The sequence below is a fragment of the Mercenaria mercenaria genome, chromosome 1 (assembly GCF_021730395.1).
Source record: "Mercenaria mercenaria strain notata chromosome 1, MADL_Memer_1, whole genome shotgun sequence".
In the NCBI taxonomy this organism is placed as follows: Eukaryota; Metazoa; Mollusca; class Bivalvia; order Venerida; family Veneridae; genus Mercenaria; species Mercenaria mercenaria.
In genome coordinates, this window is record NC_069361.1 from 82,192,779 (window position 1) to 82,219,989 (window position 27,211).

The 27,211-nt window shown below is 34.3% G+C and overlaps 1 protein-coding gene across 1 annotated transcript; it reads right to left on the reverse strand.

Annotated features, from left to right (window-relative positions):
* Nucleotides 1-7,754: 7,754 nt before the first annotated feature.
* On the reverse strand, nt 7,755-18,038 carry LOC128559834 (microfibril-associated glycoprotein 4-like). The gene is made up of 7 exons (XM_053552526.1): nt 17,872-18,038; nt 15,257-15,427; nt 14,569-14,736; nt 14,006-14,133; nt 9,982-10,078; nt 8,815-8,976; nt 7,755-8,072 (listed from the first exon to the last, which is right to left on the reverse strand). Exons 2-7 carry the CDS (start codon nt 15,363-15,365, stop codon nt 7,804-7,806), a joined length of 933 nt encoding a protein of 310 aa, XP_053408501.1. The 5' UTR covers nt 15,366-15,427; nt 17,872-18,038; the 3' UTR covers nt 7,755-7,803.
* Between the last annotated feature and the right edge of the window lie 9,173 nt (nt 18,039-27,211).

The window sequence follows — 27,211 nt, forward strand, 5'->3', positions numbered from 1 at the left end:
TCCAATGATATATGTCAAGTTTATTTCGACGTCACATCGGAGGCAAAAGGTTTTCGAACGCAAAACACGTAAAACAGACGTCGAGCTTAACCCAAAATTTTGCGTAAAGGCGCTCATATTTAAAAAACTGCCAGATAGTTTTTTTGAATAAATTGGAACAAGCGTGCAAAATTTCAATCGCTATCGAATCCGTAAAAGAATTAAAGCGCTGAAAGCACTGAAGGACGGGTGTCCTGGAAAGTGGCAAACCAAACCGAGCAAAAATGAACATTTGCGTTAAACATGTAAATGCTCAAAAGTCACACTAGAGCTCACTTTAACAATTAGATAAATAACAGTAGGTGGCCTAGGTTTCTATTGTTCCCAGTGGGGCAAAAGTGACAGATACAGGCTTCATCACTAGAGACACCATTGCCACAAAGAAAGTTAAGAGAAAGACTGTACAGCTGTACTCTGTAATAAAGGTTTCACTAGGAGGCTTGTATACATATTCTTTATATAGGCTAAATTAACCACTTCTACAGCAAACTCGTTTCAAACGTGGTTATAAGAGAAAAGAAAGGACATTGTACATTCTATAAACTTTAATTTAGTAATAAAACAATGTTAGATAGTTTAAATAGTTTTATGCACTAAACATCTGGGCTAACATTCTTAAAGCATTTTTGTTTTTTAATCAATTGTTTTCCTAACTTTGTTTCCTTTCAACTGAGAGAAACTTTAATCACCTGACACCTGTTTAGTAGAGTAATATACATGTTTTACATGCTGTTCAATTTTTAGTTGAAACAACTCTTTCTATGATTTTTTTTTGGTGTTGTTTGATTTTTTTTTCTCGAAACGGAAAGCTAATGATTGTAAATCCTTAGGACACCGAGCACTTTTTTATGCAATCTCGCAAGGCATACGTATATGGCAGACCAATTGTCCAGTAATAACGTGAACCAGGTTTTGTCGAAAACTAGGATTAACAATCGGTAAACTAGGTTTTTCTAACATAAAACCAGGTTTTTCGAATACTAACCAATATTTTCGAACGAAAACATAAGATAAAGGGCGTAAACCATAGTTTATGCCCGTGAACCCAGGTTAACGTTCGATGAACTTAATTCGATTGAACTAATGAAATTCGGTCGTTATTCTAAGTTCACTAGCTGTAACGACAGATACGTATTAGACCTTCCTGCTCATAGTAAGGGGGCAGTAGGACCCCTCTGACAAAATAGACTGGATCCGCGCATGTCTAAAGCGTAACATATATTTTTTTCATAAAAGGGCCGGACAACGAGTAAAACCTACATTTTGCATTTTTAAGGTCACTGATTTTTAACTATACAATAACATCTCTGATAGACGAAGGATTGGAGATTAGCACTGGTCTTTCCCATGTATGATGTTTCGGTAAACCGTCTTTCTGTGAAAATAGCCGAAATATTGTTGAAATCTAAAAGTAATCCAAAAGAACATAATAAAACTAGAAAATATGTTGCAGGCTATCGTTGATTAATCTGGTGAACATGATAGATCCATCATCGATCTCGTGTGAAGTCGTGAAAATTCCAAATGTAATAGTATTTAGTGCCTTTTAATTTTAATACAGATATAATGTAGCTGAAACTTGGACCAAAAACTTGCGTAATATTCAAGACGACGTGTTTTTGTGTAAGTTTGCTGTTATATAACCTGTATAATGCGCACATTTTTGTTTTGTACTTGCACTGGGATAGTGCAGATCTACGGAGTGTTCGATTCTCGGGCGGGACGTATGTTCTCCGTGACGATTTGATGAAAGACATTGCATCTGAAATCATTCGTCCTCCACCTCTTACTCATGTGGGGAAGTTGACAGTTAATTTCAGAGAACAATTTGTATTGATACAGAATCCATGAACACTGGTTTATTCTTAGGTTAGGTTAACTGTCCGCCGATACATAACTGAAATACGGTTGAAAAACGGCGTTAAACCCTAGACAAACAAACACTTTTTTAGATATACAGTGCAAGAACAATACAATTTCAGCTTTAGAGAGTTTATGTACGGATACGGATCTCGCTAAAGATACTCCTGTTAAGAAAATCAAAATTCTGTCTGAAAAGAAATTCAAAACAAGAACTTTTTAAAAAGAGATTTACACAGAGAGAAACACTGAACATAGAAATTCTCGAAACCCTATGTTTAATTTTCCAAACTGCTAACAGTCTAGATTTAGGGCTTTTTAAAGGTTTATCATCTATTTAGAGTAGGGGTGGAATATAAATTGTCGTTTGTACAACAACATTTTTTTTCCTAAATGTAAAACACTGGTCAGTGATTTCTAAAAATTTGTGGATGCAATATATGTGAATGGACAGCGTAGCAACAAGTGCTTTTCAAAATTTCACGCCTGATAATTTGGAACGCCTCTTTTTATAGTTTGATGAAGATTCTATTCAGACTACTGTATGTATGAAGTTGATCCACATTGAAATCGGACAACAAAACAAAACCGTTTTCGAAACAAGATTATTGTCACAATATTTGCAAAATTCATGTTAAATTCATTAGAAAAAAAACTGGTGAAATTAAAAAAAATTAAGATGTTTTTAGTTGGGTTCGATCTTCAAATCTTTGGCGTGTAAAGCGAGCGCGCTACCACCAAGCTACAGCCCTGCACGATTATGATAGTGAATAAATATGTATATATCTATACATAAATGATTTCAGATCCGACAGCATACGTTGAAAATCAAGATAAATCATAGACATAATTCATCTTATAGCTCTTTGTGTAAGTATATCGGGCACTGTTTTTTTTAATTATCAAACACTCATTTACATTGTTATTCACAGTTCAAAAGAGTAAGCGGGTCGCAATAATCATCCGTACCGTAATTGGCGTAAACTGCAACCGTCCATTGACTCCGATTCAAACAAACATAATACTGTTAAAGGATATAGAACTAGTTTATTTCAAAGGGTTTTCGAAATCACAGGAGTAATAAAAAATCGAAAGATTTTCCCCGTATGTGTATTATTAGAGGGGGAAGAAGCATTTGTACAGGCCGGTATGCCTTCGACAGCAATATGGCGTCTTCCTCGGCAATGAGCGAAGAAGGGGGTCATGTGACCCGTCATGTGGTCAGTTTTGGCCCGATCTTTTTGCATTAGAGCAATACTGGGCTATTGGCCTTTGGAAATTTATATAGATACACCACTTCGATATCTAACGTTTCCTCGGAGAATACGTAAATGCATCACCATGCATATTCCTACGACCAAAATCTATAAATAAAAGGACAACTTTTAATACAACTGTTTTGTTACAATATTTTGGTAGCTCTATATCACTCTTGATAATAGATCTAGGTCTAATTTTGCAGGATCGCATTTATTCAAGGCGACTCATGAAGGGGACTATTTTATTTCAACGGAGTTTTACTAGATCTTGAAGTGATTAAAAAATGAATTAAGGGAAAATATCGTCTATGTAAATTTTTGTGCCTGGGTGGAGGTGTGGGGGGAGAGAGGTGGGGGGGGGGAGTGTGGATGCACTGGCCGGGTTGTCTTTGACAACCGTCCAAAAATGGGACTCACCATTTTAGATTTCGCTGTATTTGCCGTGGCGCTTCCCCTACCCCAAGTAAAAGCTTTATTACCCTAGTGCAACATTAAATTTATGTAATGGCTTTATTTCATTCCCATGACGTCAAACATGTGGTAGAGATCTTTAATTGATAATGCCAGTCGTTAATATTGTGCAATTTATCAAGTGAAATTTAAAATATGAAATTGTTTTCAATTAAAAGACCGCTTAATGTATAAAAGGAACATCGTTCAGTATATGAATTTTATTCATAACGTTGCTGAAAAATATGTCAGAGGCTTCTCTTCATTATATTCACAATCATAAAACGATCTTCCAAGCGAGCTCTCTACTGCACAGTGACACTGATTAAAAGGACTGTGGTAACTTTTTTTTATGACTGTTTCTTAGAACAATGTTGCTTTTGATATGTAAATGTTAAGTAGTTCATAAGGTCTCAAATGTTCAAACGTAAACGAATAACTTACTTCGGACTCATTTTCAAGAAAGAAGTTTCAATACTTACTTGTAGCCTACTACTCAAGTCAGAAGCAGTGTATATTTAGACACAGGCATTAATTTAACCCAATAATTACCTAAACTGAGCTGTACAGATTACAAAAATGTAATAACCTTATTGTCGGTGGCTGCCAAACACAGATGTTTCTTCGAGTCGCTTGAGGATTGGTATCTATTTTCATCACACTAAAGATTATGTTTTACAGAGCACGGAATTAATCAGAGGCAATAAACTCGTGTTAATAAAATAGTAAAAAATAAAATACATGCTAGGAGGACAACTATCTGTACTTGGTCTGAAACAATTGCTGAAATTGTATTATTGTGTTCACGAATAATGTCAGTAATATGCATCAACCGAAAAAGAAACAACGTAAAAGTACGAGAAGTATATTCATAATTATATTATGGATTGAAAATGTTTTTAAAATTTATTTTTGCTTTGTGAAAAGCCTGACAACTTTATATAGGAGGTTATTTTCATTTTATTGATATGACTTTCTTGTCGAACACTGCCAGCTATTTAGTTCTTGTACGACTTCATGACTTTCAATGCATTATATAGATGTTGACTGCACAAATTTACAAGTAACTTAGTTTATATAATTTAAACTTTGAAATGTTTTAATTCTACAGACCGCCATGTCAAAATCATTAATTATTAACTGAAGTATGATGAGTCATTTAAATCCCCAAAACTCCTTCTAAGTTCATGCGTTTATCTTTGACATGAAAATCAAATCTTCGCAACATATCTCGCATAAATATCGTAACAATTCATGAAAACCTGTCCATTTTTGTCAAGATATTTCTACTTATACTATTTCCCCAACTTCATGCAAACTTTGATCAATGGAAGGCAATATGTAATAAACTTTATCTCTATATATCATCTAGCAGTTTGATAGAAGTAGAGCTGCTTTCTTGGAACGGGATCATTGGCATTTTTATATGGGAACTATTTCCTTTCAATGGAAGTTTTCAAGGTTCTACACCATAAATAACAAAATGACAATTCCCTCGCCCGATCTACGGATCACAGAGTCGTGAGTCCGAGGGCAAGTTCAACGTTTTCTTCTTTGAAAATTTTCGAAAAATATAATTCTTTAATATTGTTTTCGTGGGCCGTGATATTTACGCAAGAGAATAAAAGTTTTGGTCATGAAATTCGCATTACAAAAGATATGTTAAAATTTGAAAATGGTCTTCTACAACTTCTCGAATCCTTTATAAGGACGTATATCTTAAATCCGAAACATTAAAGATAATGTTGCAAGCAATAAAAAACCTTGGTGAAAATCTGGTGGATCAAACAGTAGATTAAAGTGTAAGAAGTATAAATTATACACATTATTAGCTGTATAACTGAAACATCAAAAGTCAGATATCAACCATAACTTATAATTGAATTTACCCCTAAATTTCATATAAGAAAATATGTTTGTAAAAGCTAAACCGCCCTATGAACACATTTGTTGACGCGTCTGAATTGTTTTTGGTAACTTGTAACAAGTGTAGAATTTTGCTCAACCCGGAGCTAGAGGGCGTGGACTGCCTCATGAATTTTCCACTACAGTTCAATAACAGGCTCAATCAAGTCGACCAAGCAGCATTTTCATTTTGGTCGTGTTGGGCGTTTTGTGGAGTTTTCCATTTTTTCTATGTTGATGCTACGTCCTTTTTCAACACGTCGCTTATGGCAAATGTTCATAAGAGTATAAATAACAAACAGACATATCCGTCACTGTTTTGTTCATTTTCCTTTTTAACAGAGAGATTTTTCAGTTAAAATCACACACCGCGATTCCTGTTATTGTCATATATCGTTATTTCGTTCCAATTTTAAGGCACACGCAACACTTCTCAAGCCCTCTTTAATGTTAAATAACACCAAAAGCACGGAAGTTAACAATGGGCAATTGCCATTACGTTTCCATTACCTAACATAAGAAATAAATGGTATTCTAAATGTAGTACTTTAATTTTCCATTTGATAGTAATGTCAATAATTTATTAATAACGGTTTTATTACTCTTTATGTCAAGTGTTATCGGCCTTTGTAGTCTGAGGTTCAAAAAGATATAATAATGATAATGAATATAATAATAAAAATTTTAAAGATAAATCGAAAAAAGTAAAAACAACACTTAAATGAATCTTTCAGAAACAGAGCATTAAATTAACGGAAATGTATACGAAAACGTCCTAGTTACACTATGCTGCCAGTTCTCAACGTCTACGCTTATATACTAAAGTATTTATCTGATGTTCATTTCGTTTATAGAAATTGTTTCAATTTCTGTACAGTAGTCAATCTGCTTTTTTCTCATGTACCATTGATTGTGTCTATTCTCTGACTAAAGGATTGCAGTAAGATATATAAATCTTCATATAAAAACGCTTCAATCTTAAACCATCTTTAGGTACAGGATGGGTACATCGTCTTGTACAAGACTGGGTGCCATTTTCGCATGTCAGATTTCACGGGGACCAAAGAGACTACTGTGACCATTTTCCATCAACTACAAAAAGCTTGCAATAGTTGTTTTACTTGCATTGCAATAAATTTAGTAACAATAATATGAGAAATGAAACAGACATCCCCAATTGTAAATATTTCTTCACATCATATAAGATTGCGATATGTAACGACCATTTAAATATTTTACTGTAGGATACAACAATGTTATTTATCATCCGATTATCACATGATAAGGACCATTTGTGATATTATTTAATTTTTACGGAACTACCGGCTTGCGAATACGTTACCATTCTGCCACTTTGTGAATGGTTGCACCACCGTCTATAGTGACACACCCTTACCTTTTATCTTCTGTATTTGTTTTAAGTTTAATGAAGACCGATTGATGGGTTACTTGGGCCGTGCCATGAGAAAACCAGCATAGTGGGTTTGCGACCAGCATGGATCCAGACCAGCCTGCGCATCCGCGCAGTCTGGTCAGGATACATGCTGTTCGCTGTTAGTTTCTCTAATTCCATTAGGCTTTTAAAGCGAACAGCATGGATCCTGACCAGACTGCGCGGATGCGCAGGCTGGTCTGGATCCATGCTGGTCGCAAACCCACTATGTTGGTTTTCTCATGGCGCGGCTCACTTTGTTTTGTGGGATTTATTAACTTTAAAACAATTAAAGGGCAATGCCTCTACAGTTGCATGTGCAACACCGCACTAAAGCGATCAACATTTGTATGCAGTTTCATGATAGTCCATCGATATGTTTATTAGATACAGACAAAAATCCTTTGTTTTATCAAATCAAGGGAAAAACTTTATTACTGGGTCAATGGGGATAACTCTAAACATAATCAAGGCGATGTGCTATTTAATAATTATTTGAGGTTTAGTGATTATAGCTAAACTACGTTTTGAATTTATAGCATTTCTAATTCGGACGGACAGACGAACGTACAGATGCACGTACATCCGGAAGGACAATACCTTCGGCGAGGGGTAAAAATGGAAATATTTAAAAAAAAATAAAATAAGTATTGTCATTGCAAACAAATTTAACTGCTATATATTCATAGCACACTCTGAATTTATTTTAATTGCATCTCTTGTGGAGGGATATTTATATACCTGTTGTATCGTAAAATTACTTAGAATCGACAATTTTCAGTTTGTAATAAGTTTAATTTTACACATATATCATTTTGTACAGTAAAATTTCGCTGAAACATACTAAGCAGTCTGTGTTCAGGTATGGACTCTTCGAAACATCATTTTAGATGTTTTCAGTGACTCCCAGCCCGAGAAATGGAAATAGGTCATTCCCCTCCAGCTACATGTGTTTGTCCCTGGTGTGCAATACTTGCCATTCAAATTAACATTTACGCACTTGTTATACCACCATGCCCCGTGATTGTCAATCGCACAGCTGCTGCCATTAGTGCATGTATCTCTCGTGCGATCGTAAGTACTGAATGGAGCACCACTATTAGAAGATAATGCACACAATTGATCACCTGAAAGAAAAAGTATGTTTGCGATGTGACACTTCACCCAACTTAAACTGTTTTGATTTGTTTAAACTGTTTTAAACTCTCTGTTTATCGTGTACCTCACCATTCCAAGACGGTGTCTTGCCGTGTTTCTTTGTATTATTGTTTCGTTTACGTTGTCTAGATATTTTACTTTGTCTGCAAGTCTATTATGCAAATACCTTTACATAAAACGTTGAAAGTCTTTGAATTGAAAGTACTTTGTCTCTTCGCAAGTGCCTTTACCTATTGGATCGTTTTTCCTGTTCATTTCATTATGTATGCGACTATTTTTAATGTTCTCACGAACAAAATATTTATGCGCCAGTCCTGGCCTATCCTATGTTTATATCAGTTTGACACGTTAGCATATTCTACAAACTAAAGAGAGAAAACAATATAGCGTTTCCCAAAAACATCTTGAAATATTGTTGGTTCAGTGTATTACTGTACACCCAGCAATAATGTAAAACTAAATTACAACCGTACTGTTTCAGCAATAGTGAATGATTCTCAAAATATAACATAATGTACGGCATACGACACTGTATAAATTTTTCTAAACACTAGTCACCAGACAAGACCAGCTGTCGTGTTTATGTTACAGCGCAATTATTATTGAATTATATATGGTACAATTATCTATTCTGTACCAGCAAATACACGCCTGTTATACATAATGTATATGAGCGCAAACATTCTACTTGAACAGTAGTTAAATCTATACCAGCAGTTCCGTGGCCTGGTGAAACACGAAGGATGTAATCTGGAGAAGGCGATATGCTGAAATTTTTAAACACCTCGTATGCAGCGGATCCGTTAGCCCTTTTTACATCTACTCGTAGTTCCGAACTTCCTTGTGATGTCATTTCATGAAGATTTTCTAGGCCTATAGGAGAGAACTGACTTTATCCCAGTACTGCCAATGACTAATTATATTTCAATTTCATATACATATATTTAATACAGCGCTGTGTATGTAGGTTTTCCTAAATTGTATGTTTGGAAATGAGCTACAATATATGGACATGAATAAAAAAGGAAATACTAAACCGTGTTTAATATCTTACGTAAAAAGTCTTGCTTTCTCCTTCGTTGACAATTTTAATTAATACCTCACCACCAAGTAACACCGGCTATCGAAATAGCAATTGTTAAGACTTAAGAACAATGTAGAATACACATATATCAAATGTCCCCGTGCCAGTAGTTTATCGGAATAGTAGACACTGCCACCACATATAAATTGGACTGAATTTCAGCCGAGTTATATTTTTCATTATTTTAATTTTGTTGCACAATGTTTTTATCTCAGTAGTTAAGTATTATGTATTTTGCTTGTAAAACGAACAAAAGAACCTAAAAGATAATGCAGTAATACTAAAATTACTTCTTTTTCTGGTGTTGTGACGCGCACCTGCTAAAATGTAAACAATGAAATTACTTGACGGTATTTTGAGTACAGTAAGATAATTTGACAAATAGCATACTGCAAAATATAGATACATTAAATTCTTTCATTATGTTCTTAAAGGTTGTGACATAAATGTCAATTTGCCTGTATATTATGGCAAGCATTTGATTTAACAGGCGTTGCCAAGCGTGACGCCATTTTAGGATCACATGGTTGTACCATTGTCACGTGATTTGCTTGACAATATTCCTGCGCGTAGGTTGCTCGAATTGTACGCCTTTAGAGACGCCATAGTCACACGGCTTCATTAGAACTTATGCAACATACAGGTAGGTCTTTTGTTGCGATTGCAGAAGCTATGTAGCTATAAAAAAATAACTCCATTTCAAGTACAATAATTATCTAAAATATTTTTGAGGAAATAAAAATGTTGGACTCAATATTTATGAAAAGATCAAAAATGAGAATGTCAAAACCTACCAAGCCAAAACTCTCCAGTTAAGTCACCGAAACCGTTTGTATAGTTTGCATAATTTCTATAAAAATCAACAGAACCATCGAACCTGTTCTGAAAAACCTGTAAAAAAATTATATCAGATTTATTTATAGCCAGTCTGTCTTTACTTACAAAGCATATGTTTATATACTAACTTAAATAAAATCAACTATTTCATATCGTTAATCATGTACAGTTCAATCAAATATTTTATTGTATGTGCCCACATTATGCTTTCCAAAGGTGTTTTTTCTGCACAAATACAATTATCATTTTGGAATCGTATTGTTCAAAATGTGATTAGACTGATGATAAAGATGTTTCTACATTTTTTTCCTATTTTGTCTAATTCCTTTTCGTAGAGATAAAGCCGGTCTATTCTTGAGATTTGTTTTGAGGAATGATGTTACAATTATCGGACATAGAATATAGACTGGCTCAGTTCACTACATTAAATCAAATAAATGAAAAAATATATATCATAGTCTAGGAGCTAGTCTACAAAGATGTTTTCAAGAGAACATTTTTACGAAGTATTTTTGAGTGTGTGCGTTTCTAGTTAGATCAACCAACTTTTATCTAAAGATATATCTGCTAAGAATCCTGCAAGGTGATGTTTTACCTGTCAAGTGACCATTGCTGTTCAAAATATAAACGCAAACTATTCAAACAAGGTCAGAGAGGGTTGGGAGTGAGGTTGGTGAGGTTGCTGTGTTTTGAAAGTTTACGCTACCGTAAGTGCTATTTATAGTATTTAGTTTTACTATTCATAATCTATATTGCGTGGAGAACATTCAATATTTTTCTATTAAGAACGAATTCGTGGCCATGCCACGTGATTTCAGTTTGCAAATCAAACTACTCGATAACGCATTATAGATAATTTATCAAAATGAACGATTTATGCAACACTCTGCCTGATTGGACGAGAGTGTCTATCTGTTTCACTCTGCTGATTGTGCTACGCTGGGTGAAATGTAGACAAAGCATTTATGCTAAATGACGCTGTGCACAGTTTTAAAGCTAAGTTTCGCTCAGTATATTTAGCAAGAATATTGATATATCTAAAAATGATAAGTAGGTTTAATAAATATGATAAAAACCTGTTCAAATACCAACATATATCAATTTACAGAAAGAGCTGAATACGGTCTGCGTATCACATTAATAGGGTGTGATTAGAGTCTTCTATGTAGAGAAGTGCCTTCCAGACCGCTGCTGTAATCATTTGTCGTAGAATAAACGAAACAAAATTGCACATTTGGAAACCATTGTGAACATTTTAAAGAGAACCATTTAAATTGTTGTTAAGTGTGGTGTTTGGTTTTGCTATTTGCAAAATGTTATATAGATACGGTGGCACAGAGGTGACATCCGCAACACTGTATTTATATTGTGGCCACACAACTTAGTTAATCGTGGCCACAATTTAGTAACTTGTGACCACAACTTAGTAAATTGTTACTAAGTTGCGGCCACAATATAAATAAAGTGTTTCGGATGTCACCTCTGTGCCACCGTAGATAAATAAGTAAACCTCATATTCTTCTTGTCTTACTACAATTAGCCGACAATCTTTTTTTAAAAATTGTTCTTGATTTTCACTCTCCTGATTGTGCAACACTAAGTGAAATGTCAGACAAGGAGTGTTTAAAGACGCTGTTTACAGTTTTAAAGCTACGCTTCGCTCAGTATATTTAGCAAGAATATTGATATATCTAAAATGATAATTAAGTTTAATAAATGTAATAGAAACCTGTTCAAATACAAATATGTATCAATTTACAAGGAGAGCTGATTACAGTCTGCGTATCACATGAATGAGGGTGTGATTAGCCGATCGATTAATGTCTTAGAGAAGTGACTTCAAGACCACTGCTGTAATTATTCGACAAAAAACAAAAAAAAAAAAAAAACGAAACAATATTGCACCGTTACGAGACCTTTGTGTAAAATTTAAAAGAGAACCATTTAAATTGTTTAAGTGTTATGTTTAGTTTTGCTATTTTCAAAATGTTAGATAGATGATAGAATAACACAAATGATATGAAAACCTCATAAACTTATTGTCTTAATACAATTCGCCGACCATCTTTTTAAAAGATATTTCTTGTTCCATTTTTCATCAATATATTTTACAAAGTAATTTGTGTATTTAGTTTATTTTATGATAATTTATTTTAGCTCGATTGTAATGAAACCTTCAAGCTTATTTGAACCATTCTTGATGTCGCATTCCTGAAAGACCTTACTTTTGTCATATACTTTCCGAAGCCGTAACCTACCAAAACGTATTAGCTTCTGATGGCACTTTCACGCTTCTGTAGAATCAACATTTTTGAAAATATTCCTGAAATGCATAGGTCTGCAGCTCTCAAATACGGACATGCGAGCATATACTGTCATTTTTACACAACATCAAAACAGATCTTCGACGAAGTTCAAAAAATCTCCATATGCCCTTACTCCGTTACGGACACCTGTGAGTTTTGTGTTATTTTCCGAACGCATTTTCTTTCGTAGATGAAAAGCTGACATGTCGTGTAAAAGTCCGGGTATTTTCAAATCGTAAAAAAGTGTTGAAAATCGACAGTTTAGCAAAAAAGATCGCGTGAATCCTGACTTTAGACCAATGCAAATGCGACTTTCGTTTTCAAGTTAAGCCCGTGTACTGTCGTTTTCTTAACTTCCGGGAAAAGCTGAAGGTCGTCTGACGTCATTTTCTGTGTTGTCAAAAAAATACGTATGCCTTGCGAGATAGTATAAATATGTGCCGGCTCTCCTAAGGATAACAAAAGAAAAACGGGTACTTAAACTTAATCAAATATGTGTAATATAGTAGCATTTTGCAAGCGTGACAGTTTTAGTTCCACTTCAAGTTCAAAAGACCGTAATTATATTAAAGATACATATTTGCAAAACCTAAACTACTATAGGCTGATAACTACCAAATAAAATGTAAACCTCCGCAAAGAGTCCAAATATAAATAGTGCTAATCTCTCATTCTTTCTTTGTGCCCTTTCTCAATAGCATCGTGTTTTCTTTTACGCTTCCACGTTTAGGTCAGACATTGTTATTAAAAGCCGGCTTTGGATTGGTTGAAAAAAGTATAGAGAAACCCGTAGGAATCAATGAGACGTCAGCTAATTGGATAAAAAGGTTATGTTTACAATCATAACATTTGTGTCAAAATCAAGCAATACGATGCTTTCTGTGAAATTTGGAATACTTTACTAGTGTCTGGCTGAATGCTTGACTTTTCAATTCTCTATTTAGAATAGTAGGTGTCAGTGGGCATTTTGCCTCTAAATGCCATTCAAGAAAGGGTGTAGGTTTGTCTGAATACAAATTGTAAGAAAATGGATCAGATAAGAGCATATAAAATTGTTAATTTTATGTGTCTGAAATGCCGTCTTACTGAAAGAATCACATTTTAAGGTCATTTCTCAATTTTGGGGCATGTGACAGGGTCATTTCTTATAATGAAAGTCTACGGAAAAAGAAATAGGAGTGTCTGACCTTTTAGTATGTATATGTAGTTTTCTATCGAAATCGGCATTTTCCTATCGCATGCTAGGCGTATGAATTTTATGTCTCGAAAAGAGACATTGAAAGAAGCGAAAAGGAGTGAATTCAGTGGGTTGTTTTTAACGAACTTAAAAGTTAACACCCGTTCTTTCTGTTTTTGTATAGTAGCGGTATAGTTCTTTATGGAAATATAAGTATCTGAAAATCTGATATGCTAGAAAATGCTGAAAAAACGTTAAAAATTCAATGGATTCTATTAGAAATAAAGAACAGCCGGATTTAATGGTGTTCAGCCTATATTAGATCACAATGATAAAAGTGAAAAGAACTGTAAACGAGGATTGATATATACAGACCTTTAAGAGGTAAAGGTGTAAAATATAAGTTGGTAACATTTGCATGTCAATCTTTTGGTTTCAGTATCAGTTAGAGTCTTGAAGACCTATACATAAATAATAGTTTTCAGCGTATTTACTCACAGTCCAGCCCCCATTGTCTGTATCCATATCACAAAACACAGAAACAAGCTTCTTGGATTTCCATAACTGTATAACGGAAATTCCGCTTTGGTGGTCAGGGTATTTCTTTTTAATATCATAGCAGTCTCCTGATTTTGTAAAAAAAAATAATCAAATAATGTCTTCTTGACATGGATAAAGTCAAAGTTGTATTGTTCGCAGCCTGCAGTCATGCCGGAATATGAATGTCAGCAAATTATTTGAAATGTTTCAAACTATGCAGAAATACGTATACTTAAATAATCTAGTTATGCTAGGGTTTAAAACAAGTACCTTGCAATCTATTTCCGATTTTCAGGTGTATACAAATGTGACTTGAGGACCAAAGAAAAAAATAAAAATAAAATATCGAAAACAGTTCCCTAAAGATCACAAGCAGACAATAACGTGTTTGCTACAAATGTTAATTCAGTATATTCAGTTTTCATGAAAATGAAGATTATTTTTATCCCGATAGTAGCATAGCCTATCAGTTACAATATGCGCTATTATTTGTATTTGTTACTGACTATGAAAACACTTACTGCAGTCAATACAGTAGCTATCACAAGCTTCTACTTGTAACGATTGTCCAGTACAAGAATTTCCATAAGGAGAAGGTTTAGGTCTGTTGCAGTTTCTTGTTCGTGAATGAATACCCTTGTCACATGACGAACAGTTGCTCCATGGTTCCCAATCTGACCAACGACCATCTAGATACGCATTTATAGATTGTTCATATATCTATTTAGCACCTCATACATTCTCATTTGCATAGAAGCTTCTCGTAAACAGTTGAAAACGTGGTAATTAATGAAAAACAAATTACGTATAAACATGTTTGATATAATGTGACTGTAGAGGACGACTCCAGGTGTCATTGCAGGCACTATAATAGTCATAGGCTGGTTTCAGGTTAGAACTACCAATATTTCGTTATCCAGATGGACGGCTTCCTCAAATGAAAATTCTTCACCCTAATAGAGGGTTCATACGAACATCGATGAAGGGTATGTGATTCGAAGTAAGGGACCTTTACCCTCTTAATGAAAACGGGTTGGAGACAGAAGTAACAGCATTTGATTTGTGCTGCGTGTATTCATACTTAATTCATAATACGAGAGACTTCTACTTTTCAGATTTTATTACCTTTTTCACGAAAGTGCCTATAATGTCATTAAATTCTAATTACAAACCGAAGACACATTTCAAGAAGTATGTGTACAATTTTACCTGCACATGGTTTTGGCATGCAAAGTGTATACTCGACATTATCGCCAAAGCAATGGTCGCCAAATCGCGATGGTGCAGGCTTTGAACACGACCTTAATCTTTTTGTCATGCCTATTCCACAGGTTACAGAGCATTGTCCAAATTCAGACCATTCACTCCAACCACCGTGAACTGCATTTCATATCAGCAAGACAAAGTAAGACAAATGCTAAACAATCACCAAATACAAAGGAGTTCAACCTACAGCCACGACACCACTTTTTATAAGTTTTTATCTTGATGTCATCTCTACTATGATAAAGTCAATGTTAAAACTAAACTATAACCCCCCCCCCCCCCCCCGCCCCCAATAAACATTGCAGGAAAGTAGATGTACACCAGTTAATTCATTTCTAGCACATCTGATTGTTTTGAAAAAAAAATTAAGAGTTATTGTCATCACTTGGTGTTGTCTGGTTACGTTTTATGTTTAGGTCAGCTTTTCTCCTCAACTATCAAAGCTATTGCTTTAAAACTAGCAACACTTGTTCGCCATCCATAGTTGACTCTGTATAGGAAGAAACATAACTCCAATCTGCATTTTGTAAGAATTATTGCCCCTTTTGGAAAATATCAGATTTTTGGTTAAGTTTTAAGTTTAGGTCAACTTTTATCCTATACTATCAAAGCTATTGCTTTGAAACTTGCAACACTTGTTAAACAATAAAAGCTGACTCTGTACAGCAAGAAACATAACTCCATCTTGCTTTTTGCAAGACTTATGGCCCCTTTTGGACTTGGAAAGTGTCAGATTTCTTGCTTAAATTTTGTGTTTAGGTCAACTTTTCTCCTTAACGGTCAAAGATATGGCTTTAAAACTCGAAGCAGTTATTTGTCATTAAAAGCTTACTCTGCAAAGCAAATACCGTAACTCTACATTGCTTTTTGCAAGAATTATGGCCCCTTTTGGACTTAGAAAATCATGGGAAGTGGGTTTCTATGGTATTTTGAACTCTACCCTGCATAAGTTCTATATCTACGTCACACTCGGTTTTGCGTTTTAGCGTCGTAGATATCAAATTTTTGAAGTCATTGAAGGAAAAAAAAACCGTCATATGCATGTTTTGATATTTCAGTGGTGTCGTTTTTTGCAGACTTTTTGTCGATTGTCTCACAATCAAACTAATGTTAACAATGTAGAAATGTCCTTACTGCAGACAGAACAAAAGTAGTGCCGTAGGTACCAATCAAGTAGTTACAAGCCATACATCTATTTAACCATCAAAGTATAATTATTTTGCCACGACGGTATTTTCAGCTGTCGAACGTCAAAATTTTAACAAATTTTTCAGTCAGTGTAATATACATTTTCTTTCTGACTGCAGCAACATATTAATGCGCGAAAACTAGGTCACCGAACAAACGCCGAAGATATAAATAGATTTATTGACTAATACATTTACGACTATTTTGGATTCTGGCTAATACATTTACGAATATAGTAGCTAAGCATCGCGAGACACGAGAAAGTTGTAAATACATACTTTTGAGTTGTAGATATTTGTAAATGAGTAATACATGTTCGATTTTATAGATGTTTTATTTTGTTTTTTCTTAATTATTTATTCCGTCAGTAGCGTTTAAATACTAATGTTCATGTATTCCATATAAATGAAATGACGGCGCTAGGAACATTACACGTTATTTTAAATCAAAGGTTCACTTTGAACAGCATTTAACACTTTACTGCGCCTAATTTATAAATGTATCTCTCAATTTGCACGCCTATATCGTATAGACAGCAGTCCGAATATTGGCGGGTAGGCGCTATGTCTTCCCGATAGAAAATCAGCTATGACCTTGTCAATGTTGTAAGTCCTCAAACTACTGGGAGGAAACAATTTTCTTACTATCACTTTGACCTTGATTTTGACAGTAAGACCACAGTGTGGGTCATTCTCAGAATAGTGAGAGGAAACTGTGTTTGTACTAGCAGTTATTGTGGCATTGATGTTTGAACATTAGATCTTAAATTAATAGCGGTAATTTACTGCTCATAAACAAAGCACCGGCCGAACTTTAGGATAGTAAGTAAAGTTATTTATTGGAAAGAGTTTTTTATACCAACATTTGACTCACTGATCTCAAATCAATAAGGGTAAATTCCTGCTCATCAGCAAAAGGTAAGTCAGATTTATTAAGCGAAGGTCAGGGCTTCCTCAAGAAATTTATCGGAACGTGTTTTCGTAACAATAACGGAGACCTTAATGTTGTAACTTTAACGCTTCTTGCGCCTTATTCCCACCACCTCGTTATGAGTTTCTTAGTGCAAGCAGTTTAAACAATACTTGATAGAAATAGCTAACTTTCCTCGAAGTCTTTAGGATGATATCTATCATTTCAAATGAAACATTATCCTTTAACACACATATGTAATAATCATATGTATCTTATTTTTGGTTGCAGTCATAACATGCAGTTCTTTCGTTTTAAATAAAGTCACTAAAACGAAGCTGCTGATATTGATTTAAGCTGTTCACATCGCAGCTATACTAAGAATCATACTTATCAAAATATTTAGTTAGTAATGCAAGCTTAAATAAAACAGCTACATATTAAGTGTGTAAAAGATGTACCTGGACATAATTGCTGTTCGCACAGTTTGGTGATTTTATTATTTCCCAAACAATTGTTACCACCGTTTGCAGGTCTCGGATTGGTGCAACTTCTAACACGTGCCTCTGTTCCATGTCCCACATGTGACGTAACACTGTGACCAGGACGACCAAGGTGACCAGTTACCATCGACTCAAAATATAATCAAAATGTGACATGATGACCACATATATCTCCATAGTCGATGACTGCGAATCATATGTCTTTTATTTTTGTTGTGAAGATTCAATCCCGGTCTTATACCAACATGTTGCATGGTCCCACTCAGATACCTTACATCACAAACTATTGATTGATTGGTCGCTTGACAGATATTTGTATAATAATATTTTCTACGAATGCTAATATGTTCATTTACTTAATGTATATCTGTGTATGCTATTTCTAATTACTGAAAAGTCAGCGGCGAATTTTCATCACAAAAACTGGCTTAATTTTCCACTCATTGCAAGCCAGTCTGAACTAGGAAGGGCCATGGTGGCCCTTTATCGCTCACCTGAGTTCAATTGTTTGCTTGAAAAAATGTCTTTGCTAAATCTTCATACAGAAAAATCTAGGTAAGTAGGTCATGGAATAGATTATTCCAGACAACTACTGAAATATGTTAAAAAATCATACAGGTGCTCTAAACCTCTTTGCTGTAACTTCGAAAACAAGAAAGTACGCCAGTAGGTCAGGATTTAGACTATTTAAGATAAGAATTGAAACTGTATCATAAGTTATACATAATTATGGTCCAAATTTCTATGCTGTACTTTCAAAAACAAGAAAGTAGGTCAGCAGGTCAAGGGAAAGACTATTCAAGATGAGTATTGAAATCTGTATCAAACATTATGTGGTCCAAACTTCTTTGCAACTGTTTCAAAAACAAATAAGTCTATGTAAAACAATCGACCACCTGGGCGTGACCTATATTGTCCCTATGGTCATGAGAACATGCCACATACTAAACAGTTTAAAACAAGAATATTTTAAAAGGTTTTTCCCTATACAAGTCTATTTAAACCATGTACCCCGGGACGGGGCAATTTTTAACCCCGGAGAGGATAATTTGAACAATCTTGGTAAAGGACTACTACACAAAGCTAGATACCGAATATCAAAGCCCTAGGCCTTGTGATTTTGTACAAGAAGATTTTTCAAAGTTTTCCCTGTATAAGTCTGTATAAACCATGTGACCACCAGGTCGGGGCCATATTTGACCCGGCGGGGTGGGGGGCGTTATTTGAACAATCTTGATAAGGGATTATTAGATATTGCTACAAACCAAATATCAAAGCCCTAGGCCCTGTGGTTTTAGACAAGACGATTTTAATAGTTTTTCCTTTTGGTTGCCATGGTAACCAGAGTTCTGTGCGGAATTCAATTCATTAAACAATGTCTAAAAAAGACCATCCAAGGAACATCCCTTTGTAGTTTTATCAAAATTGGCCTAATGGCTTAGGAGGAGATGTTGTTAAAAGGAAAGTGTACGGACGGACAAACGCCGGACTGTGAGCGATCACAATAGCGCTCAACAAGCGCTTTGTGCTCAGGGGAGCTAAAAACTATCAACAAGCGTTCAATAATATGAACTTTATATAAAGATATTTACAAACCCAGTCCTAACGCAGAATCTTTATGTACATACATGTATAATGCTCAATAAAATACTCACCGACATTGCAAAGATTACAAAATCTCGGGCATGTGTTTTTAGCATGATCTTTGTCTTTGCATATTTGGAATACAGTATTCAGTCTCGCACAGTCAAAATTTTCATCATCAACACAATCGGAGGCTGAAACAGGAGGTAAGGTTTACGGATGAACCTGAACAGGCACCTGAATCCATGAACAGGCTCAATCAAACCGAGCCTGCAACATTTTCGTTTTTGTTGTGTTGAGCGACCTGTGGAGTTTCCACTTTTTCTGTTTTTCTATTTTACGGATTAAGTAACATGATAGCTATATAACTTCCCTGATTTCGTAGAAAAGTGTTTATTGTTTAAGAAAAATATATCCATAACAGTGATTTGTCACTGAATAAAATGTTTGGAGTTTAGATGGGAAGGAATTATATCACATGGCGCAACATGAGCAAATCACTGTTTGGGATATATCATTTCGATTCTACCATTATCAAGAATTATTATGTACGTTCTTGACGATATCCGTGAAATAGGTGCCTGTCTAACGCTATGACGTAATAATTGTGACGCCAGAAAAACGAATGGTTGAATAATAACACACAGTTTTCAGCCTTCTTTGTTGAATTCATAGGAAATCAAATCGGGCGGTGTTAGAATGTGCAATCGTTCTTGAATTACTCTACATTGAGCTGTGTTTTTTCACTAATATTTGCAAACAGAGTGATAAATGAATTCAAAACACTGGCACTTGTAAATATTAACAATCATTATTAACCTCAGAACTATATAAATAACTGGGTAGAGGGAATTCTCAAAAATGCGACTGTGTTTGTTTAGCATGTATTATAACATTGAACTTTATAAACTTATCATTTGGTTTAATTGCTTTCAATGTGACGGAAAAGATAAAACTATTTGATGATATGATTCTTCCTATCCTTAAATATAGAGAAGAGGTACTGGGTTTTAATAAAGATCCTGGCATTGAATAAGTTCATTTAAAGTTGTTGTTGTTTTCCAAAAACGTGTAATGACTATAAGATCGGCAGTTCTTGATGAATATAAAGATTCCTTCTATCAACAATGCGAAAAGTAGAATCAAAAGATACTCACTGATTTAAAATTATGAAATCCCATCACTGGTATTTACATTGATCAATGTTCTTAAAAGTTGAAGATGTATGCATGAAATATATCTTTAGATTTTACATCATTTAGCAATCCGTCATTAACTGAATTTATGATTTTAACTGCAACTTAAAAAAACTGTCTCGACATTGCCTTCTACATATCGTATAACAAAAAGTGTACATTTGTATTCGTTTGAAAAACATGTACTTCGATAGAAAAACTCACGTATTAAATGAATACACAGGTTTTTATTGCATAAGTTGGAAGAGCAGCATTCATGACATTCCGAAGTTTGTCTTCTTTCGAGATCTCTTCCAACAATCGCACCTGGTCCAGTATTATTCACTCCACATTTCTGAAATATTAAAAAATATAATATTACTTGTATCATAGCCTAATATGATTTCTTTGAAGTTTGTAGTGCTTTATTAACAATACCTAAAACTATACACAGTGTATCATAAAGGGTGAAAACAAAAGATCAAAAGTGTGCAGTGTATCTGAGAAACAATGAAACAATGGTTTTATGCTATTCACTCCCAACAGAGTGATGCTTATGAAAAATTGAAGCAAAACATAAAGTGACTGCGTTCTTATGATATATATGTCAGATTTGGAGGACACTATTATATGTACCAATATTTATGTTTTTGAAACACTTTATGTCACTTGTATATAAGGTTCCGAGAAAACAAAGCATTAAAAAAATTACTAGGATTAGTATAAGTATCCAAAAACGCCACAAACATCAGTAAAATTTATATATGCATCCAGTATATAAATACAGCTGTCAGCATATTAAAGAAATTACGTTTGAAATACTTATTTATTTATTTATTTGGATTTTACGGCGCACCAACACAGTATAGGTTATATGGCGCCAAACAGGACTACAAATTTTGGTATCACATCTCATTTACATCGAAATAAAAACAAGAGGTATGAAATCAAAATTTGCATACCTGCTGGAATCACAGAGTTACAGCAAAACCAAGTGTTAAGACCCTATTAGTCGCCTCTCATGATCATGCAAGGGTAAGGCAGTGGTTCCAATTCTTTTTCATACACAGATCGTCCCAGAACCACATGGGGCGTTTGAAATACTAACTCCGTTTCAAATTTTAACGATCCAAAGTACAAATAGAAAAATAGAAAACTAAAAAGAGATATCTATTTCATCATAACATTTTATGATTTTTTTTACTCTAGTAAACAGCACATCTGCATTTTGGACCTATCTTCTTTTCAATTTTGAACTTACCTGGCATAAACCAATATACTAATTATGTGGTCTTGCAATTAAAACAGAGGTGCTAATTGATCCTGTTATATATGCAAATTTTAAACTTTGCAAGATTCTGTATGGCTATAACACAAATAATATATAGCAATTGCTGCCACTCGTGTATGAAATAAAATCTCGGGGCTATGCCCTGTAGCGTATTTCAAATATCTCTTGACAGCAATCTCTTTTTTTATTACCTTTCTAGCTTTATACATACATACATACATACATACATACATACATACGCACGCACGCACGCACGCACGCACGCACGCACATGCTTACTTACATACATACATACGAGTTGCTTGACTGTTTATTAGCCATGAAATCTAAAATTTGCCAAATTGTGACTTTAAATACGTGCTATCTGTAGTTTAAGCAAAATGAATTGGAATGTGGTGTGCCTGGTGATAAAAGTTTAACAAGAAGTCAATCGAGTGCTTAAGAAGAATATTTTTGCGTGTTAAAATGTACCATTCTGTACGTAGGGTTATTCAAAATTTAAGATATAACTTACGTTGTTATTGCCACATCCTAACGAGTATGTTTTACCGCTCTCACCAGAAACCATTGCATGTGAACAGAACTTGAATAAAGTAAGATATGTATTAATAACAAATACAGTATTGAAACAGGCCACTGTTGTCTCTTTTAAAAGAAACATTCAATGAAGCTGCAAACAGAATAATTATGTAGGTTGTGTAGGACCTTCACACAAGTATTTTAAAAAAAATTATGCCTGAATGTTAGTAATTACGTTTGATTATATATTGCTACAATGAGACCTTATAATACCGGTAAATAGTTCATGCAATTTGATCAGTCCATACTTCAGCAAGGGTTTGCTAACGTCAAGATTTGAGAATTTTAGAATTTGAACGAAGAAATATTTCAGAACTTTTTCTAGACATTTTAAGGGGACTCAAGTGTTCATGAATGTACAAGTGAACCAAAAAGGTATTGTTGTAAGAATTAGGATCAAATACACCTACTCAACATATAAAAATATCCAATTAAACCTATTCTGGCTACCCATCAAGAAAATATACTCAATTATACATATTCTTACACCAAATAAAGGCTCATTGTAAATAAGGTCAAACGCATAGACGGACGGACAGATACAATTATCATACCCCTTTATTTCCCTCGGATATCTATTGGAAAGGCGTTTTTTAAGAGTTAAAATATCATTGTGAAAAAGTGCTTTTTTCATATTTAAAGCGTACACTTTTCACCCAATTTTAATATAAATACAGGTATTGTTAAACAATGAACGAGCATTCAAAACTACGAAAAAAAAAAACACTTTTACATTCCTTGTAATTACAGTTATGAAGAACTTATACTTATAATGCGAGATCATTGAGTAAATGACGCTCAAAACATTTTAAATGCCATTTATTACATAAATTCATACTTCATCGGCTCCACATGTAACAGTGTTATTACACTCATTCGGATCCTGTATATTTGCACAGCTGTAACATTCTAAGGCACCTACAATTGAGGATAATTGATCGTAAGAATAAACCTCATCTGTATGAAGCAGTGCTAAAAGGGAACAATCGAGGTATTCTACATTTGAAGAATATGCATAATCTTCTGTAGACATTGTAAGAAATAAATGTTTCACACAAAGATACTGTATATTTATTTACAAAACAACAGAAATAAAACAAAATAAAACAAAACAAATCAAAACAAAATGATAATAATAATATTAATAATAGTAAAACATGCACTCTCATGTAAGTTGTAAATTATGAAGAATACACGTAGTTCACTTGCGACTCATTATCAAGTTAAATTATACAGGTTGAGGAATTCTAGTATATGAGTTCCTCTAATGTTGTTAAAGCATTTTGGTAATGCAAACAGTATTTATGTATTAATACCTCCCACACCGTATACCTTCTCAATCAACATCAATGCCAAATAAAGAAACTGACTGAAGCCAGCTTGAAGTGATTCCTTAAAATCATGTAATAGGAATTATGCAAAACCAGTGTTATCATATTTCAAGTTACACTATTTAGCGGCTTATGAGTGAAAATGAAGTGAAATGAATAAAATATCATAAACTAACTTATCAATGAGGCATATTATGTAAAGGACGTAAACCTATAGCAGCTTGGCAGTGGAGCATATTAAGTAAAAGTACGTATCAGTAAGTTATGTTAGGTTAAAGTGCTTAAAAACCCGCATAGAATCTAATCAGTGAGGCACGATAGGTACATGACGTAAACTATTCAATAGCAGTTGATCATGCACTCTATTTTTAAACAACATATCAGTTGAGTGAAGTAAGACAACTTTATGTTAAAGCTTGTGAGTAGATAAGATTAGGAAATGTACGACCACGCTTTATAGCAGCTGGTGAGGCAAAATAGGTACATGACGTGAACTATAAAGTAGCAAAGGGGTAAATTAGGTAAAGCACGTAATTTATTCTAAGCAAATTGTCAGTGGGATAAAGTAGTAGGCTAGTATGACAAATACTTTAACGCAGCTTACCAGTAGAATCAATTAGATAAAGCAAAACAACCACTGCTGAGATATCTGAAAATACAAAAATGCAAAATTATTTTAATACAAAGCTATTTTAGTAATTTTGGGTTTACATTCTTTATATCCTTTCCGCAGCCTTAACGTACTAAAACGTATTAGCGTCTGATGGCCCTTTCACGCTTCCGTAGAAAGAACATTTATTACACGAAACTTATTTTGATTTTGAAAATATTTCTGAAATGTCTAGGTTTGCAGCTCTCAAATACGGTTATATCTTACATCTGAGGCATATACTGACACTCTCAGACAACATCAAAAATGACAATTTGAGCGATTTGATGAAGTTCCGAAATTATCAATGTACCCTTGGTCCGTTACGGACCCCTGTGAGATTTGTGTTTATCCAGAGCTCAAATACTTTTTCTTAGATTAAAAGCTGACATGCTGTACTAAAGCCCAGGTAATTTCAATTCGTGATAAAGTGCTGAAAATTGGCTCCCAAATAGCAAAAATAAAAAAGAAAGAAAACAAAAAAGAAGTCCACGCGCATACATTTAGACGAGCTGACCCCTGCGCTTGACCCCTGACTATCTACGAATCAAAATGCGGCTTTCGTTTTCAAGTTTAGCATTTCTACTTTCATTTTATTTACTTCCGGAAATAGCTGAAGGTCAAGTGACGTCATTTTATGTGTTGTCAAAAACATACATACACCTTGCGAGGTTGCATAAATATGTGCTGGCCGTCCTAAGGTTATTAGAGAAATCATTTTTTATCCAAAAATCAGTGCTTTTTCGACATATTTTTACACGTCTGTACGAAAACTGACGTTTGAGACAAAAATGGCTTAACTAAAATGCATTTTAGGAAATCTGTATATCCTTTCCGCAGCCTTAACGTACTAAAACGTATTAGCGTCTGATGGTCCTTTCACGCTTCCGTAGAAAGAACATTTATTATACGAAACTTATTTTGAAAATATTTCTGAAATGTCTAGGTTTGCAGCTCTCAAATACGGTTATATCTTACATCTGAGGCATATACTGACACTCTCAGACAACATCAAAAATGACAATTTGAGCGATTTGATGAAGTTCCGAAATTATCAATGTACCCTTGGTCTGTAACGGACCCCTGTGGGATTTGTGTTTATCCAGAGCTCAAATACTTTTTCATAGATTAAAAGCTGACATGCTGTACTAAAGCCCAGGTAATTTCAATTCGTGATAAAGTGCTGAAAATTGGCTCCCCAATACCAAAAAAGAAGTCCACGCGCATACATTTAGACGGGATGACCCCTGCGCGTGACCCCTGACTATCTACTAATCAAAATGCGGCTTTCGTTTTTAAGTTTAGCATTTCTACTTTCATTTTATTCAATTCCGGAAATAGCTGAAGGTCAAGTGACGTTATTTTCTGTGTTGTCAAAAACATACATATACCTTGCGAGGTTGCATAAATATGTGCTGACCGTCCTAAGGATATAGGAAACATACTTTTTATGCTACAAAAAGCCTCTTCAGAATACTTCAAAATACTAAAGCATATTAATATTTACAACTTTGGTAGTTAAGTAATCTCGGACAACCAAATTTCCTTTTCAATATTTAATAATCGAGTACTAAAAATGTAACAATAGTATAATGTAAATATAAATATAGTTTTTGAGTACACTGTACCGTTATAATAATCTGTCACTTGTTGTAAATGTAGGTGGAAGTATACTGTTCGAGGGAATCTGCTTTGGAGGTAACCAGATTTTGCCGAGTTACCACCAAAGCATCGTTTCAGTTACCTGAGAGCGGTATACTCACACCTGCATCTACAAATACTGGTAGATTATTTTTCTTTCATACCGTATTTAAGAAATTGTAGAGCGAAACGAAATAATTTCATTGAAACACTCTTTCTTACAGCACTGTGATTAAACAAAGCGTGAAAATAATGACGTCATGGCGTTTCAAAGACGCACGAAAACAAAGTGCCGGTAAAATTGTATCATTTGTAGCGTAACATTACGTAGTTTCCTTAAGATCGAGAAATGTACTTTAAGGAACAAAGAGCAACTATCAAAGTATTTGTTTCTTTCCTATTTTACATAAACAGTACGAATCGTTAGTTGTCATAAATAGCTCGATAGTCATCTGACATGTGTGTGCCAGTTGGATTTTGCCGGCACGTGTAAATTCACTGGAAACGTCCGATAAGCCTAAATATTGAAAATTGAACAAAGATTTTACAGTTGTAGTTAAATTTAGATATTCTATATTGCATGACCTACACTGCATTATATATTTATTGCACAGGTCCAAAAACAGATTATTGATCTTCACGTTATTGCTGCAAAAATTATACTACGTAATTTGTAAATTTTAAGCCAGTGGCGTTATTCTATTTTACTTTACAAAGTAGGTATTTTGCAATCTTTGTGCGAATCTAATATCACACCAGTGCCGAAACCGTAAGTATTTACAAAACACATACAAAATGTTTGGTGTTTTTCAAGTATTTTATAAATCTTACTTACACATGGAAAACCTTTGACAAATCAGTCTTACACGTCGATCAATTGAAATGTAAATGAGACGTAATAACTTTCTTATCTATACAAAGTACTATTGATAAGAAAATATTTGTGTTTCACATGGCTATGTTCTAAATGAAATCAACATTTAATCTTTCAAAATTTATTATCAGTAAAGCAAAATGTGCAACCACGAGATAAAATGTAAAATGATGT